General features: G+C 38.1%; 2 protein-coding genes across 2 annotated transcripts; both read left to right on the plus strand.

The window, feature by feature from the left end:
* Positions 1-57: 57 nt before the first annotated feature.
* slc35b1 (solute carrier family 35 member B1) lies at positions 58-6,755 on the plus strand. The gene is made up of 9 exons (XM_080906307.1): positions 58-737; positions 2,619-2,710; positions 2,896-3,026; positions 3,145-3,175; positions 3,659-3,819; positions 3,966-4,092; positions 5,388-5,494; positions 5,629-5,782; positions 6,069-6,755. The coding sequence occupies exons 1-9, from the start codon at positions 613-615 to the stop codon at positions 6,119-6,121; spliced, it is 981 nt and encodes a 326-aa protein (XP_080762433.1). The 5' UTR covers positions 58-612; the 3' UTR covers positions 6,122-6,755.
* Positions 6,756-10,029: 3,274 nt separating this feature from the next.
* On the plus strand, positions 10,030-11,902 carry ndufa4a (NDUFA4 mitochondrial complex associated a). The gene is made up of 4 exons (XM_080906020.1): positions 10,030-10,189; positions 10,789-10,877; positions 10,998-11,058; positions 11,400-11,902. The coding sequence occupies exons 1-4, from the start codon at positions 10,148-10,150 to the stop codon at positions 11,454-11,456; spliced, it is 249 nt and encodes an 82-aa protein (XP_080762146.1). The 5' UTR covers positions 10,030-10,147; the 3' UTR covers positions 11,457-11,902.
* Positions 11,903-17,207: the final 5,305 nt, after the last annotated feature.

Raw genomic sequence — 17,207 nt, forward strand, 5'->3', positions numbered from 1 at the left:
AAGAAAGGACCTCGGCTTTTTAAATAGCTGCCTCAAGTCACGACTAACCATTAAAGGTTAATGCGAACACCAAACGATCACAGAAGAGACAGCGTTTTGTTTGCAGGATTGGAGCGGCGTATATTAAACACGTTATTATGCCTGTATGACTCAGGGTAGTTTTATTAAACTTAATATAAGCGTACAGGCTCAGGTGCTGACACCTAATGGGTCCTTTTAGAAGATAACTTTTCCTGCTAATTGCAGGTTTTAATTTCCCAATGAAAACCCGAGCGGCACATCCTTACCGTTACTCGGGTGTGAAAAACGGGATGCTTTTAATATAGCAGCTGCACAGCTAGAAGGCCCTTCTGTCTGGGGGTGATATAGGGCAACCAACTATGGCATGATACTCGAATCTCAAGACAAGAGTTGGAAAGCTCCGGCAAATAAGATTTACTGCGATATATCACCAAGTCTTCCAGCTGGTGCATAATCCACAGCCAACGTAAACACGCGAGCGCCATTTCCGGGCTCGTGATAGCGGCTATAGTGGAGCGAGAGGCCGGAGCGAGAGGAGCGGGAAGTGGAGCGGTGGTGTCGGTTAACATTCCCGGGGTGGTCGACGACGGCATGGCAGCGGGAAAGGGAGCTGGGAAGCCCGCCTGGCTGTGGGACAATATGAGGTTACGGTTCATCGTTTGCTTCTTCGGAGTCTTCGTGTGCTACTTTTATTACGGAATATTGCAAGAGACGATGTAAGTAACAAGTAACGAAGCTAAACTAGAGACATTGTTATGCTGCTGTGAACCAAAACTCCCTTCAAAAAGCTGCCGCTTTAATATTGCTATGCATACATTAAAATTTTAGTTGGAGTTTGGTTATAGTTTTGTCATTAGAAAAAAAATCACAGTTCTCATAATCGTAATCATATGAGCATATGACCTGAAGCACTGTCTTTGTAGATCTCCAGATCTGTTAAGTAAAACTAAATACAGTACTGCAGCAGTATCCCCCCTTTTTGATTGATTGATTTATTCTTACATATTTGTCACACCTAAATTTCACTATTAGACAAAGATGACCCATGTAAATATAAACCGTCATTTTTTAACTTGTTATTTAATTTATTAAAGGGGGGGCTATCAAACCATACCGGGCTCTGCAAAAGTAATTACCCCCTAAAACTAATAAGCGGTTGTGCCAACCTTGGTAACAAGAACTGTAATCAAGTATTTGTGATAACTGGCAATGACTCCTTTATGTCACTGTAGGGCAGATATTGCTTTCCTCACTGTTCTTTGTAGAATTGGTTTGACCACATTAAATGGTTTTTTGAAAATGAATGTCTGTTTCAGGTCAATCTGAATTAAGTCTGGACTTTGACTAGCAGCTTTTAGCAGCTCTGAGGTGGACTTGCTGGTGTGTTTCAGATTATTGTCTTCCTGTTTAACCCAAGTGAACTTAAACTGTAGGGCACAAACTGATGGCTGGACATTCTCTATGAGGATTTTCTGGTCGAGCAAAATTTGCGGTTCCATCAATTAGAGCAAGTTGTTCTGATCATGAAGCAGCCTCAGGTCATAACACTACCACCACCATGTTTGACTGCTGCTGTTATGATGTGTTAGTTTTACATCAGATAAGATGGGATTCAAACTTTCTAAAAAGTTGATCTTTTGTCAGACAGGATCTATTTAAGCAATTTCTTTATTCAACGGGTTTGGCCTGGGTGTGACTAGTGAAACTGGGCTCAGCTTTCAAACTGCGGTAATCAGAGTTAACTTGTGGTTTAACGATAAATGGGCGCAATTACTTTTTCACACAGGTTTGGCTCTTTTTGCCTTAATAAATTAAATCATGGTTTTCTCTGGTTACCACTGACTAATATTAAAATTTGTTTGATGAAATGAAACGTGTGTGAGAAATATGCAAAAGAATAAGACATCTGGAAAAATTCTTCTCTGAAGAATAATTTTTTTATTTTTAGTCTATCTTAAAAGCAAAATTCTGCATTACACAGACTTTTGTTTTTGCGTTGTTTTTCTTTTTTGGGGAGTATATTTAAAAATCTCAGAGATTTACTGGTTCAGGCATAAATTTTTGCAAAAGAGACATTTTAGTTTCATGTATACTGTTTCTCCTATACATGCAACTTTAAAATCTGCAGTCTGGCTTATGTAAAGTAAGCAGAGCTCTGCCTGTGTTCTCTTTCACATACTGAGAAAGGACACAGATGGTATGCTGTCAACAAAGGGTACAGGAATACTCTCTGGTTTCAAAATGATGACTTGAAAATGCCATGTGAGGTGAAGCGGCACTTCTACAAACCAATGTCTGACTTTTATTACATGTTATTACATGTTGTTATGAATATGGACATATTATCTTCAGATTAGCCCACTAAAAACAATTGCAAACTGACACCAAGTACTCAAGCAAGACAGCTGCTGAAAAAACTTTTGGTCCACTAACAGACTGCTACCCTCACCACACCCCTCTTTCACTCTCCTTTTCTGAATGCCCTTTTCACAGCTAGGAGACACATGAAACCACTCAGATGTTTAACCTAGCTATTTGCATGCTCCTGCCAAGACGGGTCTGTTGTGTTCAACATGCTGTTGCTCTCTGTTTTCTAGCACTCGAGGTGATTATGGTCACGAGAAGTTCAGATTCGCCCGTACGCTGGTCTTCATCCAGTGCATCATCAGTTGTGTCTTTGCAAAGATCTGTGAGTATGTGCTGCACAAAATGCACACAAAAACTAATAACAGTGGTTAAAAGACTCCACTGACTCTGCTAGGAAACACCTGAGAACAACACCAGTCGAATCTCTTGTATGTTAACTTCTCTGCCTAATATTTAAAATAATGTAATGTTGTGAACTTTTTTCTTTAATTCTCTTTTAATAATTAGTGATCCAGTTTTTTGAGAGCTCCAAGCCAGATCACACGAAGAGCTGGCTCTATGGCCTGTGCTCGCTCTCTTATCTTGGAGCCATGGTGTCCAGTAACTCTGCCCTTCAATATGTCAACTATCCCACCCAGGTGAGTATGCCCTATTTAAATGGGTCAACAGTAACTGGTTATGTGTTTTTCTTTTTTCATTGTATGTGTATTTGTGCTTGAGCCTTGCATATTCTATAACTGCGTTTTTGTTTGATAGGTTTTGGGGAAATCCTGCAAACCCATACCAGGTAAATCGAACAAAAATAAGTGTTGTAGTGTTGCTTTTTAAAGTGCTTTCTTTCACCATATCATTTACATAATATTTTGTCACTGCTTACCTTTGTTTCCGTAGACAACAGTCTGTCTGTACTGACTAATTCAGAAAGTGTACAGTATGCAGGGTGTGTATGAGGAAATATACAAAGTCAAATTATTTACTTTTTTTTAAAGTGTAGGCTACCAAACAAACACGAGTGATTCTGAGGTCTTTTCTTACAGATTAGGGACACATTTAGTTTGAATATTCTTCTTAGGCATGTGGAGCTGAGAGCCTGCTTTGCATATTACAGTATGTCCTGTTTATACATGAAGGTTAACTCTCACCCCTCACAGCTTGGTTATCGCTTGAATTCTGTTTCCTTCCATATGTTTCACTCTCAGGGCTGAAGTTTTGACACGCTGTCCAGGCTGGTATCAATCGGCTTCATATTTCTGTTATTGTGTCCTTGCAGTGATGATCCTCGGTGTGACAATACTGAGGAAGAAGTATCCACTGGCTAAATACCTGTGTGTGTTGCTGATTGTGAGCGGTGTTGCTCTTTTTCTCTATAAACCCAACAAGAGCTCTGCTGTTGGTGATGACCATATTTTTGGCTTTGGAGAGATTCTGCTGGTGAGCTAACACATATTCTGTTCATTTCACCTATTTGTCCTCATATGCTGCCCATCTGCTTGCATCTCCCTCGTGTCCTCACGGGTGCTTTGACTTTCCCATTACTTTCATCTCACGTCTCGGTGTTGTGTTTTGCTGCATCATAGCTGGTCTCTCTGACATTGGACGGTTTGACTGGTGTGGCCCAGGACCACATGAGGGCTCGCTTCCAGACGGGTGCGAACCACATGATGCTGAACATCAACATGTGGTCCAGTCTGGTGCTGGGACTAGGTGAGTCCCACATCTAATAGAATATGTGTCAGGAGCATGCAGGCTCTCATTCCAACTGAAAATACATCTGGCCATTACACTGATTTGCTCACCTGCAGCTAGAGAGGAGACACTAATGAGCAAACTCACCTTGGTGTGGTTCAGTACTGCCAACACTGGTGAATATATGGTTTCAAAGCTTTCTTTATGAATAATTATCTAAGAGCATAGTACCGGTTTAAGGCTTTTGAAGAAAATTTCTTATGGTGCTATAATATTTATAATTAACAAAAAAATTTTGATTAAAGATAAGAACAAAATATCCTATGTTTAATGTAGTTTTCTTCAGGTGCTTTTCCACTCAAAACTTTTTAAACACCAATTCAAAGTGAAATCACCTCATGGTGATTTTGCATTTACAAAAGTACCATAAGGTGTAGTGCTGTGTTCCTAAGGTGATTTTAATGTGAGTTTGGTATATTTTATTCTCATTCTGGATTCTGACATGAGCTCCAGGATGAATAGCGGGTGTGATGAAGTAGATGGTAGCAAGAAGTTTAAAAAAAAAAACCCTCAAACAGAACCAATAACAGCTGCATTAGAAGCAGAAAATGTGTGCACTTTTCCCTCAGGAGGCAAAAACTCATTAATTCAGTCAAGGCATAGTGCGGAGTGTTATCTTTTTAGATAAGAAATCCTCCACCTCAAAGCCCTCAGTTCTGTTAGCAGATTGCTACAATATGCTGAAGAGCAAGGCACATAAAACAAACACAATTTAATGATGGGTTTTTTAAGGTTGGGTACTAATGGGCTCTGAGATAAAGATCAAAAGGTCAAAGATTATATGAGAACTGGAGGACTGTCATCACTTTTAAGCTAACTAACTGGTAGGGTCTGCCGTCTTGGAGTGTTTTTCTATCCTTCCTGAACCACTTTATTATGCTAAATTACATTTTATAAAGCTATGGCGTTTTTTTTGTAAGCGTTAAGTGCAGTTCCAATATGCAACCTTAACAGCTTTTAGTTATTGGTTGTCAAATGTGTGCAAATGCAGATATACTCCTGGTTTCAACATGCACAGCAAGACTTTGATGTCTAGTATTTCCCAAGATGCAAAGGTATTCTTATACCTCCACTCATACAAATTCATTACACCCCCACACTAAGATTTCACCTAACTGCTAATACTGTACAGAACCACTTGGTGGTGCTGTACATTCACACTGTGAACTCGGTCTGGTTTTCTTACCAAGGATAGTCAGAAATGAACTGTGTTTTTGAAAAGTTGTTGATGTTACGTTCCTCTCTGTTCTCAGCGGTGTTGTGGACAGGGGAAGTGTGGGAATTCCTGAGTTTTGCAGAGCGCCACCCGGGCATCTTTTACAATATATTTCTGTTTGGAGTCACCAGTGCTTTAGGCCAGGTAGGTGGATCAATGCGAGTACTGATTATTAGCAATGCCATATTAAAGAACAGGAAACACCCTGTTGTGTTTTACAATAGATACTTAGTAATGACTGACATCCTGACTGACCGGCTCAAATGTTCCTTTTTCAGACCTTCATCTTCATGACAGTTGTGTACTTTGGGCCTCTGACCTGCTCCATTGTCACAACTACGAGGAAGTTCTTCACCATCCTTGGCTCTGTTATTTTGTTTGGCAACGTAATGACTACAATGCAGTGGGTTGGCACCATTCTCGTATTCCTCGGTCAGTAACTATATTACTTTCGTATTTTAATATATTAGATTTCCATTTCGTCAGGTTTCCAAAAGGTTGATTCTGTTCATCTGGACATAGTCTTTTCAATCCAAGTGACAAAACGTTTCTCCCATTGAAAACGCTACATCCAGATGAACAGAGTCAAATTTTTGGAATTTACTTACCTGGATGATTGAGTATGCATCAAGACATTTCATCAGGTTAAATGTATATAAAATATCTGTTCAGATGTTGTGTCTTCCCTCCATTCACATCTTTGGTTTTCTCACTTTAGGTCTTGGAATGGATGCTAAATTTGGCAAAGCCCCCAAGAAGACTACACACTGAAACACACTGGCGCACATGAGGAAAAAAAGAAGAGAAACACTAGATTGGAAACACTATAGCCAGTATATTATTTTCATAAGACATCATGTACAGGCACACTATATGTGCCTATGACTTGTTGAACTATGGTCAGATATTTTACTGCATTTAAAAGAGAGTCGTTGTAGTTTTCAACTCCAGCTTCTGTTGTGTACAGTTGATATACTGAAGAGATGCATTATATGGGATCAAGTCCAGAATGAGCTGTGACACAACCTGCAGTCCTTTTTGTGGAAGAATTTGAACTGGCTGAAGTGCACAGGTGTAAACCTTATTTTATTTAGACAAATCTTTATTGTTTCTGAAACCAGCTCACCTGCCTTGGATTGATGTTGAACCAAACAAGGCCTTAGAAATACATTTCCAGCAGTTAACCCATGAAATTACACCAAATGGTTTACAAATGGATGCTTGAATGTGTGTAATTGTAACATTTAGTTTGTCTGAGAAAACAATTAGTAAGTTTAATGTCCTTTATGAAAATTTAGACGGTTGTATGTCGCCTGTTGTCTTATGTCCAGTCTTACTTTTAAATTGTATTTACGTTTATTTTCTAAAGTTGAAAATTACTTGCCATAAAAGGGAAATTATTATATTTTGTTGTCATTTTTATTCTTTTTTTTTTCCAGTTTTTAAAAACTGGTTCAAATCGGTTCATTCTAGAATGGTATTGACTGCATCATGGCACTAATCACCAGCTACTTGTTAAACTTGTTAGCCAAACCCAACAATTAAATGTATTTAAACACCCATCGATATTCCAATAATATGTAGCTTACACAATTTTCTCTACTTCAAATAATATTTTTAAAGATGCATTGATTGTGGAAATGCACCTAAGGAATGAAAGGACACTGGACTTCTAAATATGAAATGCCCCATAATCAATATTTTGAATGGAACTGATAAAAAACTGGAATATTGATTATATCTTAAGGGAAATGTCCTTAAACCTGACAATTAAAACTAAATAGCCAGGGTTTTGTTTTGTTTTGTCTTGAAAATCAATGCAGTGTTTGGAGGAGAAATAGCTGACAGTGAACTCTGCAGTTAAAACATGGATGCACTGATAAGAGATGTTAACAGCAGCCTGTTTTGTTTCTTTATATTTAATAAAGAATCAAAATATGCAATCTTTAATGTATTTAAATAAGGCCTGCAAAATTTTACCTTCATACTACAGAAATGTTAAGTTATAGGTCCTCAAAGTACTTAGGGGACATAAGTGTTTTTCCCCCCCAAGATTTTTAAATCTGTCATAATTTAATAAGTGCATTTGATAGCAAAAATTGAAATCTGATGACATTTTCAGGGTTTAACCTTCCACTTAGATTAGTTTTACACCCACTCTAAATGTCACAGTCCAAAGCCCAATTCTTGTTTTCTTTAGCATGATTAATTAATACATTTTTATAACCAACTCTTAACATCAATATCATAGTTCACCAATATCATACAGTGAAATCTGAGATCTATTTTATCATTCAATTAAAATAAATTTGAAGTAAATGAGCACTATTTATGTATAATGCAAATTATATACTCTGTGTGCACTTTGAGAGAAAGTACTCAGGAAATTATATGAAAGTAGCATTTAGCATTTAAATATACCACAGTTGTAGTTCAAAAAATAAAATTACAACTCATAACAGTGCAGAGGGGAGGCCTCAACAACAAATTAACAACATTAACTGTGAGGAGAAAATCCAAATAAAACAAAAGTGAAAACAAAATAGCAACTTTAAAAAAATATGATAACTCATCAAGGTCATGAAAGTCATGATGATTTTGGACTCTTTGTTATTTCTTTGAACTGTTGTTTTTCCAGTGTGGAATGATTGTACGACAAACATCTTTAATGGCTTTTAAAAACACGAATTGTTCTGTTTAGCAAGTTTCAGCTCAACCACACAGTTTTGGTAGCCATTAGCAAGCTGCTGGAAGAATTCTGGCTGAACATTTGACTTTTCTTGGCAGAATTTTATTTTTTTTAATCTGCTTGATTCCCTGGCAAGAAGTTGGATTTTAATCATACTGCACAAATTTCCAATAGAGTTGAGAATTTGTTCCAGAAACTTAATGCTAGCCTCCTTTATCCATTCCAAACCCAGCTTTGGATTTGTGCTTTGGATTGTTTGGTGATCCTTTTGGAACACCCAGCTGTGTCCCATTGTTCTGTACTGGTCAATCCAGTGAATCCTCCTTATGCTGGCAAAGAGAAATTACCAGTTGTAACCAATCATTCTCTGTGATGAGAAGTTAATAGGCCTTTGCCTTGTCAAAAAAGATTTGGGTGAATGTGTGCCGTATATATATATATGTTTATATATATATAGGAATATGTATCTGTATACTTTTGACACACTGGATTAGCGAAAATCCAAAATACATTCAAACTTATGCCCACAATTCTTTGTTTTTTAAAGATCTAAGCTGTGCAATCATTCCCCTCTCGAAAAAGAAATGTTTTTTTAAAAAAAAACTAAATTACCATAACTTTCATACCCATGATGAGTGTATGTAAACTTCTAACCTTCTAACCTTGCTCTCTGTAGATGCCATAGAGCAAGATAAGGAGTTATGAAACTTTTCATTTCCCTAGAACAAAGTTAAGAAGCAAATAATGAAATACATAATGAATTACTCTGAATATTTATTCTCAAACATCATAATGATCATGGTGTGTCTCTACTGTTATCTATCATGCCACTAATATTAAAGATTTTTTTAAATAGAGTAAAGGGGAATTTAACATTAGGTAGACTTTATACTGTAGCTTGATATAATTATGAGCAACAGCTACTTCTGTCTTGGTATGGGAAACATATATAGCTGACTGCACATATTACAGTAAACACAATTTATATTTATAGTGCAGTATAAGATGATAAATGAAAAAATATCTGTTCTGGATCAGTGGGAACCAGAATTATTATTTTTAATTATTTTTATTTATTTATTTTATTGAGTTTTGACTTCAGTTGAGTTTAATATAGCTCCCAAAATGTGTTTGCTCATTTTGGTTACAAATGTTTACTTTTCATTGAGTTTTTATTAGCTTAAGTCTTTATTTTAGGCCTCCAGGATATGGAGAGCATCTACTGGAGAGGATGTTTAGGGAAAAAATCTGAATATCTAGTACATTAAAAAAAAAAACCTTTCTGAAAGCAGGTCACCCACAAGTCCCAATAAACATGTTCATCAAAGCCTCATCAGGCTGGTTACGATATGTTTTTCATTTTATTTTAAGTTTTTTTTTTTTCAAGTACACAAAATCGTTTCAGTTAGCTTATATATATATTTTCAAAAGTGTACTTTTTATTTTTATTAACTAAAAAGCTTTTTCGACATCTACTAGTTTTTATTTTAGTTTTAATTAATTACAATAACCTCGGTAGGATCTAAGCTTTTCTTTGTTTAATAATCACATAAAATTTGAACGAAATATTGGGAATAAGAATAATAAAATACTTTTTTTTTCATTGGAGTAGGTAAATAGGTACATAAAATAAGTATTCCAAATTAAATTAAGACGAACATTTTTTAGGCTTCACAAACAGAGACAGTCCTGAAGGTTAATTTTATTCTTGACCTCAAGAAAAAGAGAATATATATTAAATATTTGTTTTGTTCAAAATAAGCAATTGTTGGGGCTTTTAAACCACTTTGACTTTGCCGGATTAAAAATGCTGCGTGGAAATCAAAGCTCGAGCATTATAACAGCTCATTAATTAAGCCATGTGAAATTATTCGGAATTTATTATATCCACTAACAAAATTATCGATATGCATACTGAACATAGTAATAATTAATTCCGTTTTTTAATCACGCTGGATCAGGCAGTGTGTGAGCATCCTATTGGTGCTTGCTCTACCCTCCTTCCGCCCTTTCTCAAGGATTAAATTGCGCACTGTTCTGGCAAGACTGCTCGTAATCCTTTTATTTGGGTACAAAGTCGGTTAACTTGGCACGCGAGGAACGACAAAATGCTCGCCATAGTCCGCAAACAACTTAGAAGTCACCCAGCTGTAAGTATATTGCAACTATATTCAGGTTAAAAGTCATTTTGGGTAATCTTTTTGAGAGCCCAGGCTGGTACTAGGCTAAGTTGCCAGTTAGCAGTGCTAGCTTGATTAGCCTCTGCGTTTGACCGCACTGACTTTGAGAGATCAAAGTATGTAGCAGTCTTTCTGTTTTCATTTTTTCTGTGTAATTTGTTGGTTAAGAGTGATCCTTCTGGCAGCTGATGACTTTCAGTTAAATAAGGTCACGACTTTAGTCATTCGATGGTTGTTGATTATTAGCCACGAAGAGCCTTTTCATGTCCTCTAAATAGCTGCTCCCACTAGTTAGCTGGCTACATTGGGTTAGCAAGTCCTTGTGAACTATTAATAGAACCCACAAAAGCGCCTCTCTTTTCGACAAAATATGTGTGTATATATTTTATAGTTATGGTAGTTAAAGTTGGCCAATTTTAGCCCCTGTTCGTTTCATGTTTCATTCCAGAGGCTGCCTACGTGAGCAGGGGCGTGTTTTCAGTGTAAACATGTAGTTGAGTGTCATTGTCTTGAGAGCTTTAGGATTCTCTCAGCTGATAAGATGCCTTATCTTCCTTTGTCTCTTACAGCTGATCCCCCTTTTCATCTTCATCGGTGGAGGAGCAGCCATGTCTCTGTTGTACCTCGCCCGTCTGGGCTTGAGAAACCCTGATGTCTGGTAAGTCATGTGTCGTTTTCTTAATTAAAAATGTGTTTGTTTTTCGTATTTGCATACAAGAGAATTTTCAAGTTCGTTGCCATGTACCTAGGAGTTACTCTTTAACTCTTCTTTCTGCAGCTGGGATCGCAAGAATAATCCAGAGCCCTGGAACAAACTTGGCCCAAATGATCAGTACAAGGTGTGCATCCCTTATGTTTAATTGTCTTGCAGTCTTGATTTTTCTGCTCTGATGTATTTAACAGTGGAGGTGGTTTTACTCTTGGATTGTATTGTGCAGCTTTAGTGGTGGAGTTTCTTATCCAGGGATAATTCCTCTTTAGTTGGACTAATCAAACATAATCTTGTTAACGCTGACCTGTGTTAACAAATCTTATCAAGTCATTAACGAGTGTAACTTGATGTAGTCGTGTTTGTTGTGGAAAGTGACCCAAACCATTTATGGTGGTGCATGCATTTTTCTGTGCAATCTTGGTGTTGGGCCTAATTATTTTTTATTTATTTTTGTGTGTGTCTTTTCAGTTTTTCACAGTCAACATGGACTACAGCAAGCTGAAGAAGGACCGTCCTGATTTCTAAACAACAGCTGGACCACAAGCACAAAGATCGGCAGATCTGCACAAACTGGCTCATTGTGAACGTTCCTCTGGAAAGCTTAATGATGCAGAGGCTTAACCCGCACAGATGTTACATATTTAAGTTTCCTCATTGCATCGATTTGGCTTTTGGATATTGATTTACTCACCGTCTCATCAATAAAGTACAGGAGTCTTTTCTCCTCTATACTGAGAAAATTTGTTTTTATTTTTTCATGTGCTGTTGCCTGCTATATGCTTGTCCTGTCTTAATTTGCATCATCACTTTCCAGTGTCTAATATGCATACATATTGCATCACTTTTCAGACCAATGTCCACAACTTCTTTACATTTGTCATGTTCTGCTGCTGCTATACCTGCTTTGCATTCACCTAATTTTAGCTTTGTCCTGCTTTAACCCAATTAACAGTAAATTACGTACCACACTACTTTTGGTTGCTGTCCAATCTTTTGACATAAAAAGGAAACCCTGTCTGTATTTGAACCACCTTTGGTTGCAATTGCTTCAATCGAGAAGACATGGTGGCAAAAAGGTGTGTGGGTTTCTCTCCCCCCCCCCCCCCCCTTTTCAAAGCTGGACTTGATGGTTTAGAGCAGTAGCGTGTTCGTGTTACACATTAAGTGGAATGAACTGGAAGTTGGCAGTGGGACATTTGGAGGTGTGTCTTCTTACAGAATGCCGTCGCTCTCAGCCAGATAAGTTTGTAAATGTCAACAGGTCGTGCTTTTCCATCTGCAGCCTGGAGAAATGCGACAAGGATGAGCAGTCAGTGCAGTGCAGAAAATGTCAAGGACACTTTTGTATTTGAATGGAAGCCCTCGTTGGAGTCTTCACCCATCCTATGTAGTTTTGCATACACGTGAATCCCCAGTTTTCACCTTGGGGCTTTTGCTACAGTGTATAGCACAATATCAGCTTTTAATCTAAATATGTGTGTGTGTGTGTGTGTGTATATATATATATATATATATACACACACACACATATACACAGTGGCTTGCAAAAGTATTCCGCCCCCTTGAACTTTTCCACATTTTGTCACATTACAGCCACAAACATGAATTAATTTTATTGGAATTCCACGTGAAAGACTAATACAAAGTGGTGTACATGTGAGAAGTGGAACGAAAATGATACATGATACCAAACATTTTTTACAAATAACTGAAAAGTGGGGTGTGGTAATTATTCAGCCCCCTGAGTCAATACTTTATAGAACCACCTTTTGCTGCAATTACAGCTGCCAGTCTTTTAGGGTCTGTCTCTACCAGCTTTGTACATCTAGAGACTGAAATCCTTGCCCATTCTTCTTTGCAAAACAGCTCCAGCTCAGTCAGATTAGATGGTCAGCGTTTGTGAACAGCAGTTTTCAGATCTTTCCACAGATTCTCGATTGGATTTAGACACCACACAGGTCAGGGATAAAGTTATTGAGAAATTTAAAGCAGGCTTAGGCTACAAAAAGATTTCCCAAGCCTTGAACATCCCATGGAGCACTGTTCAAGCGATCATTCAGAAATGGAAGGAGTATGGCACAACTGTAAACCTACCAAGACAAGGCCGTCCACCTAAACTCACAGGCCGAACTAGGAGAGCGCTGATCAGAAATGCAGCCAAGAGGCCCATGGTGACTCTGGACGAGCTGCAGAGATCCACAGCTCAGGTGGGGGAATCTGTCCATAGGACAACTATTAGTCGTGCACTGCACAAAGTTGGCCTTTATGGAAGAGTGGTAAGGAGAAAGCCATTGTTAACAGAAAACCAGAAGAAGTCCCGTTTGCAGTTTGCCACAAGCCATGTGGGGGACACAGCAAACGTGGAAGAAGGTGCTCTGGTCAGATGAGACCAAAATGCAAAACGCTATGTGTGGCAGAAAACTAACACTGCACATCACTCTGAACACACCATCCCCACTGTCATATATGGTGGTGGCAGCATCATGCTCTGGGGGTGCTTCTCTTCAGCAGGGACAGGGAAGCTGGTCAGAGTTGATGGGAAGATGGATGGAGCCAAATACAGGGCAATCTTGGAAGAAAACCTCTTGGAGTCTGCAAAAGACTTGAGACTGGGGCGGAGGTTCACCTTCCAGCAGGACAACGACCCTAAACATAAAGCCAGGGCAACAATGGAATGGTTTAAAACAAAACATATCCATGTGTTAGAATGGCCCAGTCAAAATCCAGATCTAAATCCAGTCGAGAATCTGTGGGAAAGTTTTGCAAGCCACTGTATATATGCTGCCAAGCCTCACTCCAGATAGGTTCTTATTAGAGGTAATAAAATCTGTTTTAAAGGGGGGACAAGATGGAAGCCAGTGGCGTACTTGGTCCATAGTGAACACTCCATCAGGGGAGAGAAAACTCGCTTTCTGCCTTATTCATGGTATCACTAATGTGTACAGACATTTTTTGAATTAATGATGCAAAATCACTACCTTAAAATATAAGGAAATTGGCATTTAGACTTATCTAACAGATTTCTTAATTTTTTTTAAAAATGTTAATAATTTTTACATCGACTTTGGTGTTTTTGAGGAATAAATGCATTAAATTAAAAAAAGACTTTGTTGTAACAATTGTGCTTTCATGTAAATGTTAAGCATACATACAGTTTACATACACCCATCATGGACATGAATGTCATGGTAATTTGGGGCTTTTGTTTTCTTTTAACTTTCCAGGGTAGAATGATTGCACAGCATACATCTTTAAGTCCATACAGGGTCAAAAGCATACATAAAGTATGTATACTTACATGTATACATTCCAAATAACAGATATGTTGGTCCTGTAGCAGGTTACACCTTCACCATGGACTTTTGTAGCCATTAACGACCTTCAGGCATAATTCAGACTGGATATTTGACTGCTCTTCTTGGAACAAGAGTTCATTTATGATATTAGAGAAGGCTGCAGTCAACTGAGACTGAAGAATTCACTTGGAAGAGTGACAAAAACATTTCTTCCAGTGAAAACACTACAACAGTTATCAGTTTTCCTGGATTTGCTTACCTGGATGATTGAGCATGCATCAAGACAAGAGATCATTTTAACTAGGTGTTTTTTTTTTGGTGGGAACCTGGATTTTAAGCATAGTCCATAAGTTTTCAAAAGAGTTGAGGTCAGGGCTTTGGGAAGTCCAGTCCAGAAACGTAATGTTAGCTTGATTTATCCATTATACATTCCAAACCCAGTTTTCATGTGTGTTTGGGATCATTGTCTTGTTGGAACACCCAGCTGTGTCCAAGCTTCAGCCATTTAGTTGTTAAGTTGGGGTGAATTTGTAGAATTCGAAGGTAGTCCTCCTTCTTCATTATTCCATCCACTGTATGCAATGTACCAGTACCAGTGGCAGCAGCCCCAGTGCATGATGGAGCCATCACCATGCTTGACAGTATTCTTTCTGTTTGAAAGCCTCAACTTTACTCTTCCAAACATACCTGTTGTCACTGTGACCTAATACTTCAGTCTTTGTCTCAGCTGGCCACTTTTCTTCAGAAGGCATTTGTCTTGTCCACGTGGGCAGCTGCAGATTTCAATCAAGCTTGAAGGTGTCAGTTTTGGAGCAGGGGCTTATTTTCCAGGAGCAAGCACTTTGGCGACAGTGGGATGGAAAATCTCCCTTTTAACAAGAAGAAACCTCTTGCAGAACCAGGCTCAGGGAGGGGCAGCTATCTGCTGGGACCTCAATTCCTCCCATCTGAGGATGGGGTTGTTGAGTGTTCTTCCCAAGATTTAAGTGAGTATATGCATATCTTTGAGCCAAAACACTCTCAGTTCTACCAAGAATATCGAGCCAGAATTATGCTAGAAGCTTGCTGATGTCTACAAAAAATCCTAAATAAATTCAAACATATACAGCCAATTCTTGTTTTTTAAAGTCATTAAAGAACAATGAATGTACATTGAATCATAACATTAACATAACATTATTACAATACTGGCTTAGGAGCTTTTCTAATAATCTAACAGTCAACTCTTGAGCGGTTTTTGACAGGCAGCTAAAGGGGGAAGAGTTCAAACTGCTTTGTGGCAGTAACACCTCTGAGGAAACTGGCTGAACACAACTGCAGAGCCAAGCTGACCTGCATCTTTACCCTCCCACTCCTGACCCTTGACCCCTTGAATTCAGCTTTTTTCTGCCACACTGCAAAGGTAGCATAGAAAAAAAAGCAACAAGGAAAATTAATGTGAGGCAACACACTAGGCAGCTGGTGCTGCAAATTTTCTTCAAAAGGTCAAACCAAAGGTCAGGCAGCCCAGAAACATGGGAGAATGCAGAGAATCTTGCACCATTCATATTAACAAAGTCCTGACCAAAGCATCTTCATAAAGCTTGTGTGAGTTTTGAAGTTTGTGCATGAGAAGAAACAATTAAAAAGCTCTTCTATTCTCTTTAATCTGAAAGCCATGCACTTGAAGCTGTTGCAATTCTCCCGCAGTATAAGCCTGTCAGCAACAGCTAGACATCCCGTTTTCTCTTTTCGAGAATTATCTTGAATATTTTATGACTGTGATCGGCAAAGTTTAGCCATGATGTCTGAGCAGAAATACAAGTGAGTGGCCTGCTTAAATGACTGCTTTTCAAAAAGTCATTTAGGAAATCATCAGTACCACAAAAATAATCTTCAGCTGTCTTTTTTTCTCCTTTCAGTTTTTGTTCAGCTTTTTGATTAGTGCAGCTGCTCAGGTTTAAAAGATAATGGAACTTTAACTTAGAAGCTAAGGTTAATGGTTTTAAATCTATTTAATTTTACATTTTATTTTCAATATTCTTAATTCTCCAGCTAAAAAAAACATTTCATTAAAATAAAAGTCCTTCACCTATGTTTGCCAATGATTTGCAATTTACCAACAAACCTTTCCAGCATTTAGTTTCATCCCTCATTTAATAACCAAATAGTGCAGTTTCATTTGTTGTGTTGCCCATAAATTAAATGAAAGAGAAACAGTTTGTTTACACCTCTTGATGAACAGCAAACACAACTGAACTGCAATTTCCTATATTATTATATGACATGTGCTGCCTTGTGCTTTCCTTATATCTATTTTCTAACTCCTCTTCTCACCAAACCCTCAAATATGTTGACACCTTAATCTCTAACTCCTTTTTTATGTCTTCATGGCTACAGCCAAGGCCAGAGGCATTTTGTTTTCAGGTTGTCCATCCATCCTTCCCATTGTCATGGAAGCAATAGCAGAAATACCAAAAGGAAATTTGATTTGATCTGGCACAAAGGTCCATTTGGGCTCAAGGATGACCTAATTGGAATTAAGTAGTCAAAGGCGAAGGTTGCTGTGACCTCACAAAACCCGTGTTTGGCCGTAACTAAGTGCTATATACAACCTGGGAGGTAATTCAAGTAACTGTCTCTACGCACAAAATATGCAAATGAGAAACATTCTTTTAGATGTCCTCCATTAAACACACAGTAGAGACACTTTCAATTCAATTCAATTTCAATTCAATTGGTTTTATTTATATAGCACCAAACCACAACAACAGCCTCAAGGCGCTTTATAGTGTAAGGTAAAGACTCTACAATCATACATTAGGTTCAACATCTAAAGTACCCACACACGCAGACACAAAAATCCCCCAAACACACTTTTTTGTGCAACATTTTATAGATATTTCATACAGAATGACAGTGAGAAAAACAAACAAGTGCTTCAGACTGAAAAGGAACAAACATCGTGATGGATTTCATCCACTTTTATCTCTGTGTCAAT

This window comes from Rhamphochromis sp. 'chilingali' (genome assembly GCF_963969265.1).
Source record: "Rhamphochromis sp. 'chilingali' genome assembly, chromosome: 15".
Lineage (NCBI taxonomy): Eukaryota > Metazoa > Chordata > Actinopteri > Cichliformes > Cichlidae > Rhamphochromis > Rhamphochromis sp. 'chilingali'.

What these genes read in the sequence shown, in the direction of transcription:
- slc35b1 (XM_080906307.1), top strand. Translation starts at nt 613, where the DNA reads ATGGCAGCGGGAAAGGGAGCTGGGAAGCCCGCCTGGCTGTGGGACAAT. An exon ending in ATGTCAACTATCCCACCCAG is followed by an intron (nt 3,027 to 3,144) that starts GTGAGTATGCCC and finishes TTTGTTTGATAG; the next exon opens with GTTTTGGGGAAATCCTGCAA. An exon ending in GCTTTGGAGAGATTCTGCTG is followed by an intron (nt 3,820 to 3,965) that starts GTGAGCTAACAC and finishes GCTGCATCATAG; the next exon opens with CTGGTCTCTCTGACATTGGA.
- ndufa4a (XM_080906020.1), top strand. Translation starts at nt 10,148, where the DNA reads ATGCTCGCCATAGTCCGCAAACAACTTAGAAGTCACCCAGCT. An exon ending in TTGAGAAACCCTGATGTCTG is followed by an intron (nt 10,878 to 10,997) that starts GTAAGTCATGTG and finishes TTCTTTCTGCAG; the next exon opens with CTGGGATCGCAAGAATAATC. An exon ending in GCCCAAATGATCAGTACAAG is followed by an intron (nt 11,059 to 11,399) that starts GTGTGCATCCCT and finishes GTGTCTTTTCAG; the next exon opens with TTTTTCACAGTCAACATGGA.